We start from the raw sequence: 22,774 nt of genomic DNA on the forward strand, positions 1-22,774 counted from the left end.
TATACGTACATATGTACGTACGTCTGTATGTATAGTATGTACATCAATAAGTATGTATGTACGTACATACATTCTTATATACATATGTACATACAACAAGCAACAGTTCGTGTCTATGTGTGCCCATGCATACATACATATGTACATGCATATGTACGTATGCCTGTATATGTATGTAGCATGTACATACAAAACAACAACAACAACAACTTCAAGTTGTTGGCTCGCACATCTTCTTTCGTTTTGATCATTTACGCCTGTTAGTTGCAAAGGCAAAATGCCGTCGCGAGACAACGACTGCGTAACCGATAGTAAAGCAGAATCCGAAAACGGACCTACGCATATTCTGCTTCGCATTGCGGGCAGATGTATGTATGTATGTATATGATTTGTTCTTATTGATCTCAATAAATAATTAGATTTTATTATTTAAATATTCTGCTTATTGCATTCAAACTTCGATATTTTGATGGTATCGGTGGCTTCAACATCGAAAGTTTTACTCTAGCAAATTGAGATGAGAATTGTCAGTGCTTTTTGATCGTGGCTCATCGATGCACGGCATTGACACGAGTGCCGTGTTTCATATTTCGAGTTTGTGCGTGACCGTATTGACTCAATATGGCACGAAAAGACTCAAATGTGAATTTAAAATTAGGATATACCCTTATAATTATTCCCCTTTTTTGCACATAGTCTATCTTAAAACGTTGCGTTATCTCTATATATAAAACAGTTTGTCCTGACTAATTGGTGATCAACGCACAGCCCAAACGGTAAAAGATGAAATTTGGACTCAAGTATCCTTTCATAGTATCCATCATAGTGTAGGAGCACACTAAGAAAGGCTTTTGGAAAATTCTAGCTCCAAAGGGGGAAAAACGAGCTTTAAAAAATATTAGTTATAGTGGTCATGTTCGTTTAACGAAATAGTTTGGCAAGAACAAAAATGTAACGGACTACTGAACAATTTTTTGTCAAGAACAGAAAATGGTAACTTATAAGGTGAAAACATATGGGTAGGTTATGCACACACAAAATAAATACAATTGGAAACATTATATTGAGCCGGGTTAAGACGGGAAATACCTGCTAGTTGTAAATAAACTCATAATTGTGAGCAAAAATGCTGAGACCGTCAAAGATGGGCAAGACCTGCTAGTATTAGAATACATGTATAAATCACAATCTGGATACTTTCAGTATCAAACAGTATCAAACATACATACATATATATCTGCAATTCTGAATGCCTTTTTCGTAGTGCCAAATTTACATGATGGCTAGAAGTAGCTCATAAGTAGGATAAGTAGATGCTAGGTACAAAATGGAATTTCAGTCTTAGTTTAGCCACGAAGGCTTACAGTTCTTAGTTTTCCCCTGCCCCTTAAAGAATCTAACAAAAACCACCGGCTTCATTTCTTTATTTTTTCCATTGACAACAAATTATATATTTTTATAGTTACTAAAAATCCCAAGGCTCGTCTTCAAATCGATTTTTACTCTCCTCTGTGTTTTCCAAAGCTCCATCTGTAACAATAAAATAAGAATATGATTTATATTAAAACTCTATCTGAATTATTATACACAATAAGATTATCTAATAAATTTGTTTTATCCTGATTCACCTAACCTATACACAACTATTACGATTTTCAAATAACCCGTTCTCCTAGGGATTTTTTCTAAATTCAGCAAAAACACCTGGTTAATACATATGTGTCCTCTAGTTAAGTTTTTAGCGTGATAGGTTAACTTCAAAGTAATCTCCACCAATGCTGTGCCAGCAGTTTCAGTTGTTGTTAAATTTTATATGGAAATGGAACTGTGGAGAAGCTAAAGTCAGGTGTCCCGACTTTGAAATACTCTATATACATGTAGAATAATTATGCGTTTCTGTGCGTGTTTGTGTGTGTCTGTATGTCTCGTGTGCCTGCTTAAAACAGCAGCAACAACAACAACAGCTGCGGGCAGTATTTGTGCAAGATGACATATATTGTTATAACTTCCTCTTAAATCGGCCTATCATAATATAACTTGGCATACGGACTCATAATCACTAACTGGAATTTTAGAATTTCAATTAATAATTCCAAGAAGTACGGGAGTTATGAACATTCAGTGAGTGCGGGGGAGAGTGAATTTCCAAAATACACATTTTCTGCGTATTCACATAAGGCATATTGGACTAAAATTTGGTGTCCCTAGCTCTTATATTTATGGCTAATAATTCATAATTCACCTATCATGATAAAACTTGGTATATGGACACATAATCACTAACTCAAAGTACAAGTATTTGCCAAATTCACTCAAAAATTGCAAGAATTACGAAAGTTTTATAAAAGTGCTAATAAACTTCATCTGCCTAGGGCTTAGGGGAAACTGGATACCAAGTTTAATTATTCTAGGTCTGCAACGCCTCCTTCTGTACATACGTTAGCACAAAACTAGTTTACTACTTTACCCTTTGGCTACCGGTTATAGAAATGCGATTGGTCCACTTTCTGGTCTTCATATTGTGATAGGCCAGTGGCCTCTCTATTATCATATTGCCAATTTTGCCAATTGCCTTTCTCATGCCGCAGTCTGTTACTATTGTAACGGCAAATTGTTTTGTCACCCTTTTCCTTTCACAATATGTACAGGTATGGTAACGATCAATAGGAACGTCCAGGAATGCCGCAGAATCACATCTGTCCAAAATATTTGAATAGTTCAAGTTTTACTAACATTTCCTTTTGGACTTGGAGCACGAGCTCAATCACATGGGGACGCAAATGTTTCTTTTTACAATTCGTTTGAAAATGGGTGAATGATTTGTATATTCAGCTAAATTGCCGACAAAAATGCCACGCGTAGGATAAGCAGGTCCACAATCATCTTTTTTTAGCTCAATAAAAGTCGACGTTTGTTGGATTGAGATCGAATAGTAATGGAAGTGCCGGTAGAAAATTGACGAATGGAAACTGAACCTGCTGGAGCTTCTTCCTTTGATGAAAGAGTTGCAGCTGGAGTTGCCGATCCAAATCCTCCACGATACTAAAATCGATTGCATTATTTAGAGCATCAATTGCCCTAATCTCTAAGTCAGATTGCTTATTTTTTGACGCGACATAAGAAAAAGTACGAAAACAATGCCGAAACATTTGGAGCGGACTGACCAGTCTAGCCTTTATGCGGATTCACCTTCAGACCGATTTTAATGAACATACAAGGTGGAATTCAAAAGTTCCAGGGCTTTTATTAAAAAACGAAAACAATTTATTTATTTTTTTTTTTTGAAAAATTTATTGGTCGCCTTCAAAAATAGTCTCCTTCCTCCTGAATACAACGTTTTGCACGTTCAAGAAGGTGATCGAACGACTTTTTTAGGTCATTTATCGGTATAGCGATGAGGATGGCGGTCGCCGCCTGTTGTATGGCATCAACGTCAGCATAGCGGTTTCCTTTCATGGCCAAATGTAGTTTTCCGAAAAGGTAGAAGTCGCACGGTGCCATATCAGGTGAATACGGCGAGCGGTTAACGGTTAAAATGTGATTTTTGGTCAAATAATCGGTCACAATCGGTTGATTTTTGAGCAATTTTTGGTCGTCGGTCAATTTGTGTGGAACAAACCGTGCACACACCTTTCGTAAGCCCAAATGTTCCGTCAAAATGCGATAAATCGATGTTTTGGAGGTGTTCAAATCCATTTCCATCAATTTCAATGATGATTTCGGCTGATTTTTGATGAATTCACGCACTGTTTTGATGGCATTTTTGTTGATCACGAATTTTGATTGGCCCACATGTTGATCGTCATTTATGTCCTCACGACCACTTTGAAAACGTTGAAACCACTCTTGCACTCTGCTACGGGATAGGCAATCATCGCCATAAACTTGTTTCATCAATTTCGGTAAAAGTTTTACCAATTTTAAAACAAAATTTAATGTTGGCTCTTTTTTTCGAAGCTCATTTTCCGACCGATAACACAAACATACTGACACTTAAAACGCAATAACTTCACTTCCAATCGATGAAATGTCATGAAATTCTCACTGGACAATCGATAAAGATAGCAGATTCTAACGCACCAGTCGACATATAGATAGCGCCACCAGGGGCGCTAGATTCAAAAAGTCCTGTTTCTTTTGAATTGCACCTTGTAATTCACTTTTCTCTAGTATATCTATCTATCGTTCGTATGCGTATCGTATTCTATAGTTTTTAATGTACATAAGTTCTTCATATTTTAGTTGCATGTATTTTTTGTTTGTAAAAAGTGACTGTAGTTATTGTCTATGAATCTAGTCCAAATAGACCGACATTTTCATATTGTTTAGAAGAGTTCTGTTTTAATTTAGTTATTGCTTCTGTCGATTGTTCAATAGTGTCGGTAACCTTGTCGTATTGATTTAGTGATCCGAAATTAATTTGTTAATAATCAATTGTTGTATTTAGTACTCCAATGAATGTGTTTTAGAATCTGATATTGTGCTTGGTAATCCTTTTTAAATTTCTTGATTCGGAATAAAATTCTATTTTCATCAGTTTAAACTTTAAATCAACCAATTTTGATCCGGTTGAAAATCTAGTTGACTATTATATTTTTTTTTATAAATGAAATGACTGTTCCACCAAGTGAAAATTATGCGGTATTATATATCTGTCTGACCAGATTTCAACAAATAGATGCCCCAATGAGTTTTTTTGTTCCGTCTCCTATTGCAGTTATGTAGGCTATTTCGTTAATATAAACGTCCGAATAATTATCTGTATTTATTTTTAATATTGTAATTTCCGCTTCAGTGTCAACAAGGTTTGGTTTGTGTACTTTCATTGAATACATTTGTAATTTACTAGCGCCACTGAATTGAAGTGTTTTTAAGCTTTCCGACGTCACAGCTTTCCCAATACCTTATTATGGCTTCGAATAGATCCTTGATTATAGTTCTGTACCTACAGTCGTCCACATTTTTCGTCTTTACAAAGGATCAGATGTGGACGCCCTTTCGCGCATTTGCAGAAGCCGCGACTCCCGTTCTTGTTCCGTTTCTATAGCTCTAGATGTGGATGCCCTTTCGCGCATTTTCCTAAACCGAGAATCCCTTTCTTCTTATGTTTCCAAGGCTCTAGATTTAGATGCACTTTCGCAAACATGTTGCAAACATGATATGCCGGCGATTTCACAATAATGATGATGCAGGAATGGTATGTATGTGTCGATGTGTTGAATCTTTGCATGGTAGCTGATGCGGTTTGGTTGTCGGATCTCGGCCTGTGCTGTATGCCAGCCATGTCGTGCATGTCAGCTTGGAGGCGGTATTGGTTTTTGGTCCGTGGCGGACTTCGGAGTCACAACATTATGCCAATTGAGATGATCAGGGTTACGTAGATGCAAATGGTGGCGATGACTGCTGCGATGTGAAACTGGCTTTATGTCTTCAAGTAGTGCATTTGACAGAGTGATGAGTTGTGCTTGCTGCATCAACATAGTAACTTGGTCTGTACTTAGCATTATTCGTTGTGACTGGTAGAGCGATCCACGTTAGTTAGGATGAGTGGCTCATACATTCTTTTAGGGATGGTCGGTGTCGATGTCCGTTTAGGCTTCCTGCTCTGAATGTTCTGCTACTGTGACAGCCTGCCCTGATTAACCCTTTGTAATAGCCCCAACGCAGACTGTTTTGGATCTTTCCCCAACATTTACTGATCCTGACACAATCCATCCGAGTGCAGTACTTTGTAATATGGGTTGGCCAATTCCTAGTGGTAGCTGATGAGGCTGAACCAGAACCAGAGATTTTACTTGCATGTTATACTTGTTGTTTACCGATGTCGCCTGTAGACTTACTTGTTTTGATCCTGGTAGATTACTGCATCCAATGCCCTGCATAGCAGCAGCTGTTCGTTGCGGTCTGATTTTCAAGTCTGTCAATAAGCGACTCGATACAAAGTTGGCTTGGAATCCAGAATCTAGTAACGCTCGCACGATTCTGTGCGGGCCATTGCAGCCTACTACTTTGACCTGTGGCGTAGCCAATAAAACGTATTGCTTCTGTGTTCTGGAAATCGATGGTTGGCTGAAGGCCGCCGTTATCCCGCTGTCCTTATGTAGCAATGTATGATGTGGCTGTTGGCATCGGAAGCACTGTCTGCTTGAGCATTCCCGAGAGCTGTGCGTGGCGATGATACATTTTAGGGATCGGTTAGTTTATTGAATCCAGGCCCATCGTCGGTCCACGTGCGTCACGCAGTAACAGCAGACTCTCTCCTCCACACGTGGAGGAGTGCCGTCGAGTGGCGCGGGAGTGGTTCCAGAGGGAGTTCGAGCCGGTAACGTCATACGTAGAAGAGATGCAGTGACCCATGCTAAACGCCGACTGGACGCCGACTGGACGCCGGAGGAACGGCTGAGACTTCTCACGGTAATTGCCTGCGCCACGACGGTTTGCGCGTCGCAGTGGAGTAGGTCCGCACGGAAGATGAGCTAATTCGGGCGATGGTGCGACTGGAAGAGTCGAGGCGAGCAAACGCACTAGCGCCGGTCGCCGTGGGAATTCCAGAATCACAGCCTCCACTGGCACGGCCGAACTGCCGACCCTGTGGTATGGCGGGGCACAACGCTGGGAGCGGCCCAAATCCACAGCAACTTTACTGCTGGGATTGTGGCAAGCAAGGTATATGGGCAAACGATTGCTACCGCCGCAGAGCGGGACGCGCCAGCGCCACCTACATTTAACGGGCAAGCCCGGGCAGGAAAAGTAGCGGCAGAACGCACGCGGGCGATGGTGTTGAGCAGCGGTGGGCACGTAGTGGCTCTTTGGGCTCCCAGGGCTCTTTTCGTTATGTTTTGGTAACTGGCGACAGCCAGACGCACAAGCAAAGTGCCGATCTCGAGCAAACTTACAATAACAATATACACGCAGTGTTGTCGCCAGCCAGACGCACAAGTAGATCGATGCAATAACAAAATACACACAGTGTGTGTGCTGATGATCGATTTGCAATACCCGCTGACGGTCACTTATGCACTGACATTAAAAGTGTATTGACAAATTATAAATTATAGTGTTTCAGTAAAACTTTTATGATTTTCGTCAAGTTATTTACTTATAATCTTACTTATATTTGATTTAAAACTGAACAATGGCTAATGAAATTAATATTTCCGAGATTGAGACGCGGTATTTTTTTGCCAGCACTTATGTGTGCGAAGCTGCATTTTCAAACATTAAATATATTAAAAATGTTTATAGGAATAAATTAAGTGACATAAATTTATCAGATTTAATACGAATTGCTTTAAGTGAAGAGGAAATAAACTTCGAAAAATTATTAAATGAATGTTCATAAATGTGATCAAAATTTTTTTCGGTGTACTTTTTTTTCCTAATTTTTTGTTCGCAGTTTATGATGTTCTCATAACCCAAACGGTAGTTTTTGTTGTAGATGTTGTTGTAGGACTCCCAAACTAAGATTTCGTGCCCACCGCTGGTGTTGAGGGTGGACTGCGATGTTCTACTCCTCGACGCGTTAGTGGATTCGCGGCCAGTCGCAGCTTCGCAAGCACAGCACTCGCACGACGACTGAGGAAGACACGAATGGAAAATGTGCGAATTGTGAATGTGTATGGATGGCCGATGGTTCACGGATAGCAGTTTTCGAGGAGACGATAATGATGGGTAACAAACGCATCGCAGTACCACTGCAGACACTGCCGGGCTGCGAGGACGAGCTCACACTAGGTCTGAATTACATCGTCCACAAGCCGAAGTTATGAGATGAGCGTGGCCGACGACGGCGGAGAAGGCGTTAGGGGCGCCGAAAGGTACGGTGTGCAGCGCTAGTAACAGTAGAGCCAACTGGGGCCCAGTCGGTGGCCCTACTGACAGAGGAACAGGCTGCCAGGGTGACCAGGTGAAATCCTGCGATGCAAGCAGCGATTGACCACGAGGTAGACGAACTACGTACGTAAGAAGTACGTTAGAAGAATGGAGCGTGGCGGATGTGCATCGACTAACGCCAGCTGAATGAGCGCTCGGAGCCAGACGTATACCGCATTCCGAGAATCCAACATATTCTCGAACAGCTACGACAGGCGAAGTACATCACCTTCCACTTTCAGCGAGCGCTAGATAGGGTCATCGGTCCCGATGTGGCTCCACACGCGTTCACCTATATAGACTACATACTTGTGGTTGGGAAGACATTCAAAGAACACCTGTGCAATCTGAGGGAGGTGTTCAGAAGACTAAGATCGGCAAATCTACGGGTAAATCAAGATAGGTGTGAGTTTTTTCGTCTATACGGTCCTTACAGGTCCATACGCTACCTGGGGCACCTGGTGACATAAGTCGGGATACAGACGGATCCACAAAAGGTGGCAGCCATACGTGAATTGAATTTACAGACAGATGCTAGCGAGTACGGCCTGGGAACACGTAATATCTGGAAGGTGGAAGCTGCAAAAAGCCGAATTGAACTACAGGGCCACAGAGAAAGAATGCTTGGCCATTGTGTGGGGCATTCGGAAATTACGACAATACCTGGAGGGATACAATTTCACTGTCGTGACAGTCCATCTAGCACTACGTTGGGTGAACTCTATAGAGAGCCTGTCGGGACGCATCGCGCGGTGGGCACTGGAGTTGCAGCACATTCGAAGTGCAATACCGCAAAGGCTCGCTGAACGTAGTGGCGGACGCACTATCACGACAACTGCGTGAGGTAGCTGGCAAAGATCACACCGAGCCGGAGGCGCCAATAACGAGTGTCCCGAGAAGTACCCTGACTACGCAGTGCAAAATGGCCGGCTGTACAGACGCGTCGCCTATGTGCTAAGAGACGAAGATGTGTCCCCATGGAGGCTGTGCGTGGACACGGCCCAGCGGCTGCGGGTGCTGAAGGGGTGCCACGACGATCCGACGGCTGGTCATATGGACGTGCGCAAGATGTGCGCATGAGTCGCTGACCAGTATCACCGGTCAAGTCTGTACCGAGGTGTCGCCAAATACGTCCATAAATGCCTGTCCTTTCAGCGTTTTAAAGCCCAACAACGACAAGCAGCTGGCAAAATGCACTTCCTGTCAGCGGCAGCAACGTGGGACGTTATATGCACCGAATTTGAGAGGGGCAATGCATATCTGCTGATGCTCGCAGACAAGTTCAGCAAGTATACAGAACTGGTCCCAATCCGCACCACCACAGCGGCGGCAGTAAAACTGGCGCTGCGAGAATGAATTCTAGCTCACTTGGGCACGCCGAAACAACTTGTCACTGACAATGGTGCCCAGTTCACGAGCCGCACATTGAAGCAATTTCTCACGGAGATGGGCATTAAACAGCAGCTGACAGCGCCATACACGCCACAAGAGAACCCAACGGAGCGCAGCAACATAATGGTCAAAACCATCATTGCGCAACTAGCGGATGGCCAGCATGCCGCGTGGGATGAAGACCTGCCAAGAATCCAGTAGGCAATTAACATAGCACAATCAGAAGCCGCAGGCTACTCACCAGCGTCAGCCAAGACGACTGCATACGCTGTATTGGGAAGATCAGGATGCGCCAGACGCCGCTGTGGCCAAATCTGACGCGAACACAGCGCTGGTGCAATTTGTCGCGCAGATGGTACGAAAGAACCAAGGGTTGGCAAGTGAAGACCAAGCCTTACACAGTGAAAGCGTTCGTATCACCAGTCATTGTGTGCTTACGGCCAGTAGCAGGAGTGGAGTGTAATGACGCCTAGGTGACCATCACAGGGTGTCGTCACTAAAGGACGGCGAGGCAAAAGATGTATATAGACGTAAAAGAATTATGTTAAAAATGGAGTTTAGTTTTAGTTTGGCCCCGAAGGCGTGCAGTCCGACTGCGTAGAGTTTAAGTTACTTTCGCTTTTATGTACTTTCACTTAACCTCCTTATTCTCTGCCATACGCCACTGAAGGCGCCATACGCGAAAACAAGTCATCAGATCAGCCATCGGCGCAATCTACTTTGGGGAAACAAATAACAAATTTTATAAGCGGCTCTGGCTGGCGAGTATACCCAGGCCAGATATCCGTGACAAGCCCAAAAATTGCAAAGGCGTACAAGTAGCTGTCAAGGGATCTAACCTATTGATCAAACCTATTTATTACGGCTCTGAAAGATAAAGAAATATGGCAGCAATGGGGTATTAACAAAAACAAGTAAAAAAGCTAAAGTCGGGTGTCCCGACTTTGAAATACTCTGTACATATGTTTACTAATTAAAAACAATATAGAACGCTACAGTCGAGCAAGCCCGACAGTAAAATAGCCTGTACTCTCCACAAAAAAAAAAAAAAATAAAAAAAAAAAATTTAAAAAAAAAATTTAAAAAAAAAATTAAATTATTAAAAAAAGTTAATGAATTAATTAATTAAATTAAATTAGAATACATGTTCATGTTCAGTTTTAACAGCATACATTTACATCACGTACCTATGCGTGTTTATATGCGTGTATGTATGCAGCACAAAGTTGAACCAAAGCAGCAACAACAACAACAGCTGCGGGCAGCGCTGCCGACAGAGCTGCAGGCAGCGCATGAGCAGCGATTTTACTTATGGACAGACGTACAGACAGGCGGACGGACGGACAAGGCTATATCGACTCGGCTTCTCATCCTGATCAAGAATATATATACTTTATGGGGTCGGAGATGCTTCCTTCTATATGTTACATACTTTGCACAAACCTAATATACCCTTTTTACCCTACGGGTACAGGGTATAAAAAATTTGATCGATTTTACCTTTCTCGGTATTCGAACTCACGTAAAGGGTGTATAATTGCACATTTACATAGCAATTGCGTCTGTGTGAGTGTATGTATGCCTATGCGCATCTATTCGTGTCTGTGTAAGCATTTTCGCAGTCAGCCAAACAGCAACATCAACAACAGCCGCGGGCAGCGCTTGAGCAGCGCTGCAGCAGCAAATATATTTATGGCTATAACTTCTTGGTAAATCGGTCTATCATGGTGAAGCTTGGCATAATTGGACACATAATTACTAACTGGGGGTATTTGCAAAATTTTAGTTCGAAATTCCAAGAATTACGGGAGTTAGAGAAAATCGCATTTGCGGTGGAGAGGGGGGAGGGAGAGAAATTCCAAAATATACATTTTCTGCGTATTCACACAAGGCACCTTGGACTAAAATTTGGTGTTCCTAGGTCTTATGGTCTCCGAGATATAGGCGATTATACGTAAAAATACATCATTTAAGGCGGAAAGCACACTTCGAACTGGCGAGTCTGTGTGGTTTCCAAAGAGCCGCCTAAACAAACGAGTTGCCCCAACGTGACCACATACCGAATCTCTAGACTCGGTCACAACCGAATCTTCCTGCTCCACCATCATAAGCTGCCTATTTTTAAGCAAATTAAAACTAAATTAAAAATCGCATCCTGAACTGACAAATATACACCAACACGAGCAACAACACCCAGGTAGAAAACCAAAATATGCTAATACAAATATTTATTTATTTATTTAAATCAACAAGTGGATCTGTCGATTTATTCAATAACAATATATAAGTATTAACATTTTATATATATATTAAGATTTAAAATTAAAAATTCAAATATGATTAATATAACATAGTCACAACTTAAAAGATAAGAAAGCCTACGAAAAAGCTGTACAATAACGTCTATAAATTCCCCCGACACGTTGGGGGAATTTTATTTGCCAGTTGGCCAGCTATGCCCCGATTCACAGCCATATGTGGTCAGAGACATTATAGACCTAACAATCTAAACAAATAGTATGTAGAAGAGGAAAATTAATTCTACTTAGGAGCTAATTACAAATAGTAAGGATTAGAAAGAGACAAAGGTAAAGAGGGAGAGAAAGGAAGAGGAAGAGAAAGGGGAAGAGAAAGGGGAAGAGAGAAACAGGGAAAGAGAAAGATGGAACAAGAAGGACAAAAGGAGAACGAGGGAAATCTCCAACCCGGTGGAGGAAAGTTTTAAGCCAGTCCGGCCAGCTATGCCCCGACTCACAGCAGTATGTGGTCAGAGATTTCCACGGGGATAACTATAAAGAAGAACTTTTATAGAATAAAGAGAGAGTTCTGTTGAAAGTAAATGAGAAATTTCATTATAATTGGAACAAATGACTCGAAAACGATTGTGCGCAGCGTAATCGGTTGTGCACCTAGACAAGACGAATGGCAAATAATTCCTTGTTGGTCTACAAGGAACGGAAAAATTAAGGCGACCTAAGAGGGAAGAGGAGTCAACCTCGCCTATAATCAACTTGTGGAGAAAAACTACTCCAAGAACAGTCCTACGATTAACTAAAGAAAGAAGGTTTATAAGCATCAGCCTGCTAGAGTACGATGGCAAGCGGAGGTTGGGATCCCAGCTTAAACCACGTAAAGCAAAAAGAAGGAATTGCTTCTGAACAGACTCAATACGTTCCTGTTGCTTTCTATACTGCGGACACCAAACGCATGAGCAGTATTCAAGCACAGGGCGTACTAGTGCAGTGTAAAGAAGCTTAGTGGTATATGGGTCATTGAATTCCTTGGACCAACGTTTAATGAATCCAAGTAATCCCTTAGCCTTATTGACAATACTAGATATGTGAAGGTTGAAGTTCAATTTGGAATCAAAAAGAACCCCAAGGTCTTCAACAGTCGATATACGTTGCAATGGCACATTGTCAATCGTAAACGTGACTAAATGGGGCAAAGTTCGGTGAAATGTCATGAACTTACACTTAGCGCAATTGAGGTACAAGTGGTTAGCTAAGCACCACGATTGCATGCAGTTCAGATCATCCTGCAGGCGATGAAAATGAGTATGGTCTTTATAAGTCAGAATAAGTTTCACATCATCAGCATACATAAGAATATGAGAGTGTGACAAGGTAGAGGGGAGGTCATTAATAAATAATGTAAAAAGTAAGGGGCCAAGATGGCTACCTTGAGGCACACCTGATGATGCAAACACGGGCTTAGAAATGTGCGACCTAAGCAAGATCCGTTGGGTCTTTTTTTTTAGATACGACGAAATCCAACTCAAAAAAGCGGAGGGAAATCCTATACGACTTAGCTTAAAGAGCAGAAGATCATGGTTCACAGAGTCAAATGCTTTACTGAAGTCAGTGTAAACGAAATCAGTCTGCATTTATAGAATAAATGCTTCATTTACCAAGGAAGTAAATTCCAGCAAATTGGTCGTAGTAGACCGTCTCTTCATGAATCCATGTTGAGCTGGAGATATGACAGATTTACAAAGGTGCTGCAAAGTGCTGCAAACTATTTTTTCAAATAATTTTGGTATGGCAGACAACTTTGCAATTCCTCTGTAGTTTGAAATATCAGACTTACCACCCGTTTTATAAAGAGGAATAATAAAAGATTCTCTCCAAATAGTTGGAAAGATTGAGGAACCAAGTGATAGATTAAAAAGTTTAAGCAATGGTTGTAAAAGGGAACTAGAACACTCCTTGAGAACACAACTAGGAATGTTGTCTGCTCCAGGAGAGTATGAAGATTTTAAGGATTTGATAGCAGAGAGTAGACAGCTATCAGAAATTATGGGAGCGTAGTGTGAGAAGATGAAATGCTATAGGGATGAGAGGTATTACTAATAGAGACAGAGGAATAAGTTGATTGAAAGAAGTTGGCAAACAAGTCAGCAGCTTCAGAATCGTTGCTGGCTTTTTTGTCACCAAGGACAAATGACGAAGGAAGAGAAACAGATTTACGTTTAGAGTTAACGAACTTATAGAATTGTTTAGGGTCCTGTGCAAATTGTATCTTGCATCGGGCAAGGTAATTATTATAACATTGTAAATTAAGGAGAGCAAAATTGGATTTCGCTAAAGAGTATTTATAGAAGTCCATAGATAGGCCCGACTGCTTATACTTCTTAAAGCATCTAGATTTAACATTTTTTAAGTTTGAAAGTCTTGGTGAAAACCAAGGAGGTTTTGATGACGCAGACGAAATGACTTTTTTTGGGATGCAGACATCAAAAAGAGCATTAATAGTGTCATAGAAAAACTTTACCAATTAGTTGCTGCAATAAGTTCGTTTAGCAAAGAAAAATTTCCTTTGCGAAAGCACAAACTAGTATTTTTGGGAATAAGTGCTGGAGTAGAGGTAGGGTTTGAAATTGAGAGGGAGATTTGCAAAGTAGGGCAGTATAAGGGGAGAAGACCTACAGATAACTGTACTAGCAGGGTCGGTGAAGTGTATCGTCAAAATCAACACAATAGCCTCGCAACGGATTTCTCTGTGGAACGCAAATCGTGTTTCACAACGCAAACTTTAACTTATACAGTTCCTAAACGACAAAAATATCGATGTCACGCATTTTGTAGAGACGCACCTCGAAAATATATAACATTTTCAAATACTAGGGTATTTGTATTACACAACGAACCATTCAGACGACGAAGCTCATGTTAGCACTGACATAGTAATTAGAAGCGTCATCAAACGCCACTTCTTGCACAGTTTGAAACAAACTACATACTTGCAATCTATGTTTGTAAATGAGCAATCCACCACTGGTTCAGTTACTCTGCCTGACTCTCTGAAAATCAATTTACACGATATTTCAACATGCTAGGGGGAAAGTTTTATCACAGCATGAGGCTATAATATTAAGAACACACATTGGGGATCTCGTTTTGTAGCCCCTAAAGAAAAACAACTGTACAATGCGATCATTAAACCACTCAACTAGTTCGACTATGTACATACAGATCCTTAAAAACTCCCAGATTCAATAAGATCACCAGTGTCCAGAATGAGTACAAAAAATATGTATGGTCACACATTGTACTAACGCCGACACTGACTAATAAGGGCGATATTGATTCCTCAGATACACTTACGTACCATTATATCACTTTCGTTTTCCGAGACAACATGGAACTATCGAACAGTTGAATCGCACATCACATCTAAAATCACTGTATTTGAACAACGGGAATATTGCACGGCAATATTTCTTCACGTCGCACAAACATTTGACCTAGCCTGTCTAGCTGGAGCCCCCAAGACAAGGACCAAGGATCCACTGCGACGACGCAATTCTTAGGCACTCTAGATACGCAGCAAAGGCAATTGCGCAACTAGCTGAACACATTAAAGATGTGGAGAGATAGCTTGCAGACTGGCGTCTACAAGTAAACGAATAAAATTGCAAACACATTACGTTTATTCTAAATAAACACAGCAGCCCTCCTCTGGTCCTGAACAACGCACACATTTCACAAGTCGATCAAGTAGGTGGAGGATTTCATTTAGATAGAGGGCTCATCTGGCGCAAGAAAGACGATGCAGCTTAAACATAAGGCAAGCATCCATTGCACTATGGTCCCAAAGATAAAGGTATGTAGAATCAATTTCTAAGCCATACCGTGACGCCATTGTATATGTGTTCGTGTTATCGAGTATTTTCCGTGTGTCTATTTAGCAGGAATGTATAACAAAAGTAATTGTGTTTTGTGGAGTATTACTTTCGCAGAGCTCGTCAGAGTGTGGAGCTAACAATGTCATTGACATTTAGAGCACCAACTCACTATCTTCGACTACATCTCGTTGCGAGCAGACGTATTGTCATTCTAGCGGAGTTTAATCGGTGTTTTTTTCTTAGTGCGACCCACGCGGTCGTATTCTATTTTTTTCTTATCAGCTTTAGTTTATCACATCTTTTGCTTATAAACCACGAAAAAGTTATCTCAACAAAAACACTTCAATAAAGCCAATATGCCCTCACGGCCACCCAATTTGGGGAATAATCGGTTTTCCCCGCTTTCCGAGAGTCCCCCTATAAAAAAACGAAGGCCATACCCAAAAAATGGATATGGCATTCCCTGAACTACCATCAATTGCAGTAGAAAATCCAAGATTTATTATTATGGTCTCCAACAATTGTGAAAAGGAAATATCATAGTCCCCTGCTTTGCCGTGCATCGTGCCCTTAACATGATATCCACTAAAATAGTATCAATCTCTAACTTGCGAGATGCAAACTTACTCATGCTAGTAAAATCTCAAGCTGAAGCCGAGAAGTTAACTGGGATCTGCGATATAACATGCAAGTTTCATGGAGTGCTCAACTTTGTAAAAGGCACTGTTTACGCGCCCTATCGGGCTGATATTCCAGACGAGGAGATAGTTAAAGAACTCAGCCCCCAAAAGGTAACTGCCATTCATAAGTTTACCAAAACATATGATGGTGTTTCTACGCCAAGCCAAGCCCATCAAAAATAAATATATCATGGCATTTGGTCAAGGTACGTGAATACACACCTAACCCAATGAGATGCAAGTCTTGTCAATTGCTTGGCCATGCAGCGAAGCACTGTGATAAGCCACTGGCATGTGCAAGCTGTGCTCTACCTCCGCACTCCGCCACCACGTGCACAGAGACCAAATGTGTAAATTGTTCGGAAGAACACCCCTCCACTTCTCGCCAGTGCCCTAAGTACCAGCAACAATAATACCGCATCGTACTCTTCAGTGGACAGCGCTGCTAATAATCAAAGCAAAAATCAAAGCATAATAACCATCCCCTTATTACCCGTTAAACCAAAGCCCATCATACGATGCATATAATTTAACGCCCAAAACAACAGAATTTCTAGAAAACATCGAAAATGTGACTTCATACAAATCAAAAATTTATTCTTTTAAACTAATCTCCACACTTCTTCCTTCCTTTCTTTTCCAACATAATCTTTCTCTCTGTTACAATGGAATATGAATGGTCATTTTAACAACTACCACGTGCTACTAATATTGGTTAAGGAACTCAGCCCGGATATTATATGCATACAAGAAACTCACATAAAACCCACTGGTTACTTTTATAACCTTGCACACAACTTTTATGCTAAGCAAGGGGTTGGAACTCTTATTCGCAAAAGCATTACACACAATACAATTCATCCCAATAACAACACGTGCTCTATTGGAGTTGAGATCCTCTCACAACCCAATATCACTATCTTTAACACATATATACCTCCCTATCAAAGCATTTGTGCAAATGAAATAATTCAAACCTTAAACTTATCCCATAAACCCACTATACAAGTATGTGTTGGCGACTTTAATGCCCGCAGCCCTCTATGGGGTTCAAACTCCACGGACGCCAAAGGCAACGAAATAGAGATGGCTATAAACCAATCGAATCTAACCATACTAAACGATGGCTCTGCCACCCACTTTTCCACCCACCACATTCACCCATGTCGATCTAACACTTGCCTCAGCATCATTGCTCCCTCGCTGCAAATGGTCAGTTGCCCATAATTGACATGGGATTGACCATTTCCCTATATCGACGGTTGTTCAGACACATTTTAAAACTGTAAAGACCCATCCAATGTTCAAGTACCACACGGATCAAGCCAATTGGAAAATCTTCCAGGCAGTATGCAAACAACACTCTGATTTTCCAACTACAAACGACTTAAACCTGTTTTCAGCTAGAATAAGAAGGGCAATTAAAGCAGCGTAATGTTGCAATCCCGCAAACGAAGCCTAATTTCCGTACAAAGAGTATTATTTGGTGGAGCCCAGAGCTTCAAGCACTGAGAGAACAGAAACAGCACCTTTGGTACAAATATAAACAAACTCAATCCACCGGCAATTTTATAACATAAACACATTGTTTAAAAAAGCTGCAAAAAACGCAAAACGGGAAAGTTTCGAAGCATACACTTCCAAAATAACGCCCTCCACATCAACAAAGAAAGTATAAATGCTGGTGTAAATGCTCTGATAGGAAACCCGCCTTCCCCACTTAAGGTAATAATAGATAGAGTTGAAGAACTTCTTTTATCAATTGATATTGCAAATGCCTTTGGAAGTACGTGGTCCAACTACTCCAAAGATGAAAATTTCTCCCAGGAGTACAAGTCATGCAAGGATCACTTCATATGCCAACAATATTCTAGAACCAACCTATCTCCGGATGCACTCGACCTTGAATCCAATTTCACTCTTATCGAGCTAGAATTGACCTTACACCATGCTTAAGGGAAAAGCCCGGGCAATGACCGTATATCTTACCCAATGCTCAAGAATTTACCAATAGAGTCAAAGAATAGGCTATTGGAAATTTACAACATAATGCTTGAAGTAGGTACCTACCCTCATGAATGGCGGTCTGATATTATTATGCCAATTCCGAAACCGAATAAACCAACTCACAAATTAGCATCTTTCAGGCTTATCTCCCTCCTCCCCTGCTTAAATAAAATATTAGAAAAAATCCTTGCAAAACGACTTATGTGGTATATCACTAAGCACAATTTCACTAGCCCCCACCAAACGGCATTTAAACCATAAACCACAGTACGCTGGATTCCCTCCTGCACCTCAACCATTACGCGTCAGACGCCCTTTCGACCAAAAATCATGTTACCATCCTGGCAACTGATTTTGAAAAGGCCTTTGACCGCGTAAGGGTGCATGCTGTTTTGGATCAACTCACCCGTTGGGGTGTAGGTCCTAGGATCTTCAACCCAGTGAAGGCGTTCATGACCAATCGCTCCTTTCGAGTTAACAACACTCTATCAAAATTCTACACACTCTACAACGGGATCCCCCAAGGATCCCCACTGTCAGTCGTATTGTTCATGATCGCCTTCCAAATGTTTAATAACATTATACTGAATTATAGAAAAATAGAACTATCATTTTATGCGGATGATGCGTTAATATTTAGTAAAAGTAAAGACACATCAATTCTAAATAATACATTTAAAAAAATACTAAAAGATGTTACACCATTGTACTTATCCTACTTTAACTTTTAATAACGTAGCAGGTAAAATTCTTGAAAATTCTCGGCATTACATTCGACAAACGACTCACATTCAAACAACATTGTTATGATCTCAGAATTAATTTAAACCAAAGCCTAAACATAATAACATTTTTAACCACAAAACGATCCCTTATTCATCCAATAATACTGATTCATGCTACAAGAGCATTAATGTTATCCAAAATTGACTATGGGCTGCCCATTTATGGTTGGTGTGCCACGTACAATCAAAATGGTTTTGCCCCCGTATCACGCGGCGGTACGATGGACATAGACGCTTATCCAACGACGCCCTCAAAATGTATATTAGCGGAAGCGGGTCTGCCAGATATAGCAACCAGACTTATACCCAAAATATTGTGCTCCACGAATCCTATCTTAGTGTGAATATAAGCATCGGAAAAGGTTAAAAGTTATGTCTACAATTTGGCGATGTATCCAATTTAGCAAGGGACACTACATTGCAATATCGCATTGCTGGAAAAAAGTCAGACCATCACCACCACGGAAACTACTCAATACTATCATAAACACAGCGTTGCATGGCTTCGAAAAATCCACTTCATCAAAAGATATGATTCGGCAACTCTTTGCAGAGGAAACTGTAAAATACCCAAACTGGAGAAGACTCTACACCGATGGATCCAAATGCGGTACAGCAACAACTTTTGCTGTCGTTGACCAAGTCGGATCGATTATATCCTGGGGCTATCTCCCTCAATACTATTCCGTTCTTACAGCAGAAGCTGTAGGGATCCTTAAAGCCATCCAACACGCAGTATACCATAAAGGGAAGCACATCATTTGCAGCGACAGTTTATCCACACTCCCAAGTGTAGCCAGTCTATACAACGTAAGCAATCTTCTATCTGAGATCCGTCATTACGTTATAGAACACCAAAACAAAATAAAGCTCATCTGGGTTCCAGGACACATGGATATAGAAGGGAACGAGCTCGCTGACAAAGCGGCGAAACTGGCAGGAAGAGCACCATGTTCTAAAATAATACCTTGCTCACGTTCATGTTCTAAAATAATACCTTGCTCGCCAAACATATTGGTACAATTTTGAAAAATAAAGAAATTGCCAAATGGCCCTTATTCCAACATTGGTATATAGTAAAGCCTCCAATCATAATAAGTCTCAAAGGAGAATCTAAGCCTAACTGCCGCGAATTCGGGGAAAATCTATCAATTGAATACCTATTAGATAATTGCACTCCCTTCCACAATCCTAGAGTTACGAATTTTGGGGAATTCAAACCATCCGGCCTAATAGTCAACCTTACAAGCCAAAACACCGAACAAATTATAAAATTTCTTAAAGACTGTAATATTTTCCATATACTGTAAATACTTATCTATTATCTAAAAGTCGAGTCGGTGACTATGGGAGTTTTGCACAAAAGGAAACCGCGTCAACAGCCCACAGCCCAAACGGTAAAAGCTAGGATGCTGAAATTTGGGCTCAAGTGTCCTATCATAGTGTAGGTGCGCACTAAAAAGGGATTTTGGAAAATTCGAGCTCCAATGGGGGGAAAACTAGCTACAAAGTTTGTTTGAAAAATCCTAATTTTTCAACCGATCGACTTAAGACTTGCTTTCTAAAATCAATAAAGCAATACAAAGAAAGTTAGTTTTTTAAATATTTTTTTAGAGACTGAATTATTGGGGCTTTTTTGGGGCACAAGAGGAAACCGCGTCAACAGCCCACAGCCCAAACGGTAAGAGCTAGAAAGCTGAAATTTTGGGTCAAGTATCCTATCATAGTGCAGGTGCGCACTAAGAAGCGATTTTGGAAAATTCGAGCTACATAGGGGGAATGCGAGGTCCAAAGTTTGTTTGAAAAATCTTCAGTTTTCCACCAATCAACTTTAAATATGATTTTTATAATCTATAAAAGAATACAAACAAAACTGCATACTAGTATTTTCGAAATTTGTGGTGGAACTTGAATTATTGGGGTTTTAATAATTATTCACCTTTTCAAATGAAAAGTTTGTGTTATAAATTTTTTCCGATCGATGTCAAATTTGGGGACTATAATCTACGTAACTAAATCTACAACTTTGCGTTCAAGGATTTTCAAAATATGCATTTTACAAATGCAGGCAGAACAAAAAATACAAAATATCAAACAGTTGGGGACAACTAAGTATACATACACATACACACACATACAAGCAGCTGTTCGTGTAGTTGCGTGCAAACGATTGAAATAGCCAAAGCAAAATGTGAGACACTAATGCGTGAATGTTCACACGTGCATATGTACACATCTATGTACCTGAGGAGTGAGTGAAAGTGAAGGCGATCGGACGTGTTTTTTGTATGGTCGTCGGTTTTCATTCTCATTCTGTAGCAAGTTGGCTGCAAGAAAGTTCTTTGCGTAGTTAATTGAGGAGTGATAAGGTGTGGTCGGCACTTACCATCGTTGCAGGCGAGTAGCTTTGGTAAGACACATCCATCATTCCTGTTTCGTTGTAATTCCTGCGGCTAACCCCTGAACGTTGAACCTCGCTTGTGTGGGGAATGTCACAGGGTCGCGCACTCTTTTCTTTTCATACTTGCTGCTCTCCACGTTTTCTTTCCATCGACTGCATAGCTGCATAGTTGCATTGGCACCATCTGGTCTCCGCCCATCTGTTGCAGCGTTGCTTCTGGCACAGCACCAGCCGGCTCGTTACCGATTGGCCCCACAGGGCGTGTCTGCATCAGTTGTGGTTTCAGGGTCATCGGGCAATTTATACCCAAGTGCACGCACACTACTGCATAGTTCTAGGGCTGCGTTGAAATTCATAGGCAACTGCCTGAGCAGCATCATGTATATCTATTTTGAGTCTTCTCATCCTAGCGAGTGGGTACCAAGGTCGGACCGGCCATCTTCCAACCCCTACCGTTCCGGTGTACCTGAAAGGGGCTCTGGGGACCGATCAGGGGCGGGATAACCCCCATCCCGCCAATTAAATAATTGGCCATCGTGGGAACTCGCTCCTGAGTTAACTCGATGCCCGGGATACAACCAGAAGCGGCCCAGCGGCTGACGATCACCGGCCAACCGCCAGGGATCCATTCGGACGGTACAGTGAGCCGTGTAAAGCAGTGTGGCGCGGTAAATCAACCAAAGGGCCACATGGACGCGCTTCATTCACTGACGGTGGGAGACGTCGAGTGGCTCAGGACTACTGAAGTTCCGGGAGGCGAAAACCCGTTCGCGAGACGGTCCTTGGTGGCGAGATCCCCGCCAAAGTCTGCCCCGCCTGCAGTGCGTCAACGGAGCGCCCAACTGTGTGCTGGGGACCCACTGGAGCTGGCGGCTACCCCTTATTCAACACCAGTGGCGGCGCCACTGCCGGGAGCAGACCTGGATGTGACGACTGTTAGGCCACCAAGCAGGCCAAAAACCGTCGAAGCCGATATGCAGGAGCTGGGAATGCAGTTGCAACTGGTCTGCCGCCTTTTCTAGGGTCCACAAAAGCGTCACGTGAACCAGCAGGATAAGGAACTGTTCGCGGAGATGCTCAGGCTGCACTCATCTATTTGTAGCAAGCTGGATTGGTCTGGCAATAAGAAGAAGCCACAATCGAGGCACGCTGCAGCGCAAACAGTCGAGTTGTGGCCAGGCACGGCTAGTCGTACTGGCATTCAAGCCTCCGCACGGAGGCGCTGTTAAAGATTCGCCAGCTAAGAATGGAGCAAACAAGCGCTCTAACCTCCACGCTGAAGCTGGGGCCAAACCATCGATGAACTTGGTGCAGGCCACGCATCCACGCGAGGCCCCTACAGACGCCGGCACATCTTTGGAACAAGAGTGGCAGGTGGCCAGTTCCAGGCGGCGGCAAGACAAAGCACAAGCCCTGCCAAGACGCACTCGTCCGGAGGCGATAATAATCAACAGGAAAATCTTTCATACAGCGAAATCCTACGAATGGTTACCAGGCGTACGGGCAACAA

At 41.9% G+C, this 22,774-nt stretch overlaps 1 protein-coding gene across 1 annotated transcript in view; it reads right to left on the reverse strand.

Moving 5' to 3' along the window:
- Window positions 1–1,407: 1,407 nt before the first annotated feature.
- LOC115629842 (putative serine/threonine-protein kinase STE20-like) overlaps window positions 1,408–22,774 on the reverse strand; it is a 68,267-nt gene continuing 46,900 nt past the window's right edge. Inside the window, exon 4 of the mRNA XM_030526423.1 lies at window positions 1,408–1,530. Within this exon, the coding sequence (XP_030382283.1) occupies window positions 1,466–1,530 (65 nt within the window). The 3' untranslated portion in view covers window positions 1,408–1,465. The remainder of the gene's footprint in view (window positions 1,531–22,774) is intronic.

The sequence above is a fragment of the Scaptodrosophila lebanonensis genome, unplaced genomic scaffold (assembly GCF_003285725.1).
Source record: "Scaptodrosophila lebanonensis strain 11010-0011.00,11010-0021.00 unplaced genomic scaffold, SlebRS2 tig00000166-arrow-arrow-pilon, whole genome shotgun sequence".
In the NCBI taxonomy this organism is placed as follows: Eukaryota; Metazoa; Arthropoda; class Insecta; order Diptera; family Drosophilidae; genus Scaptodrosophila; species Scaptodrosophila lebanonensis.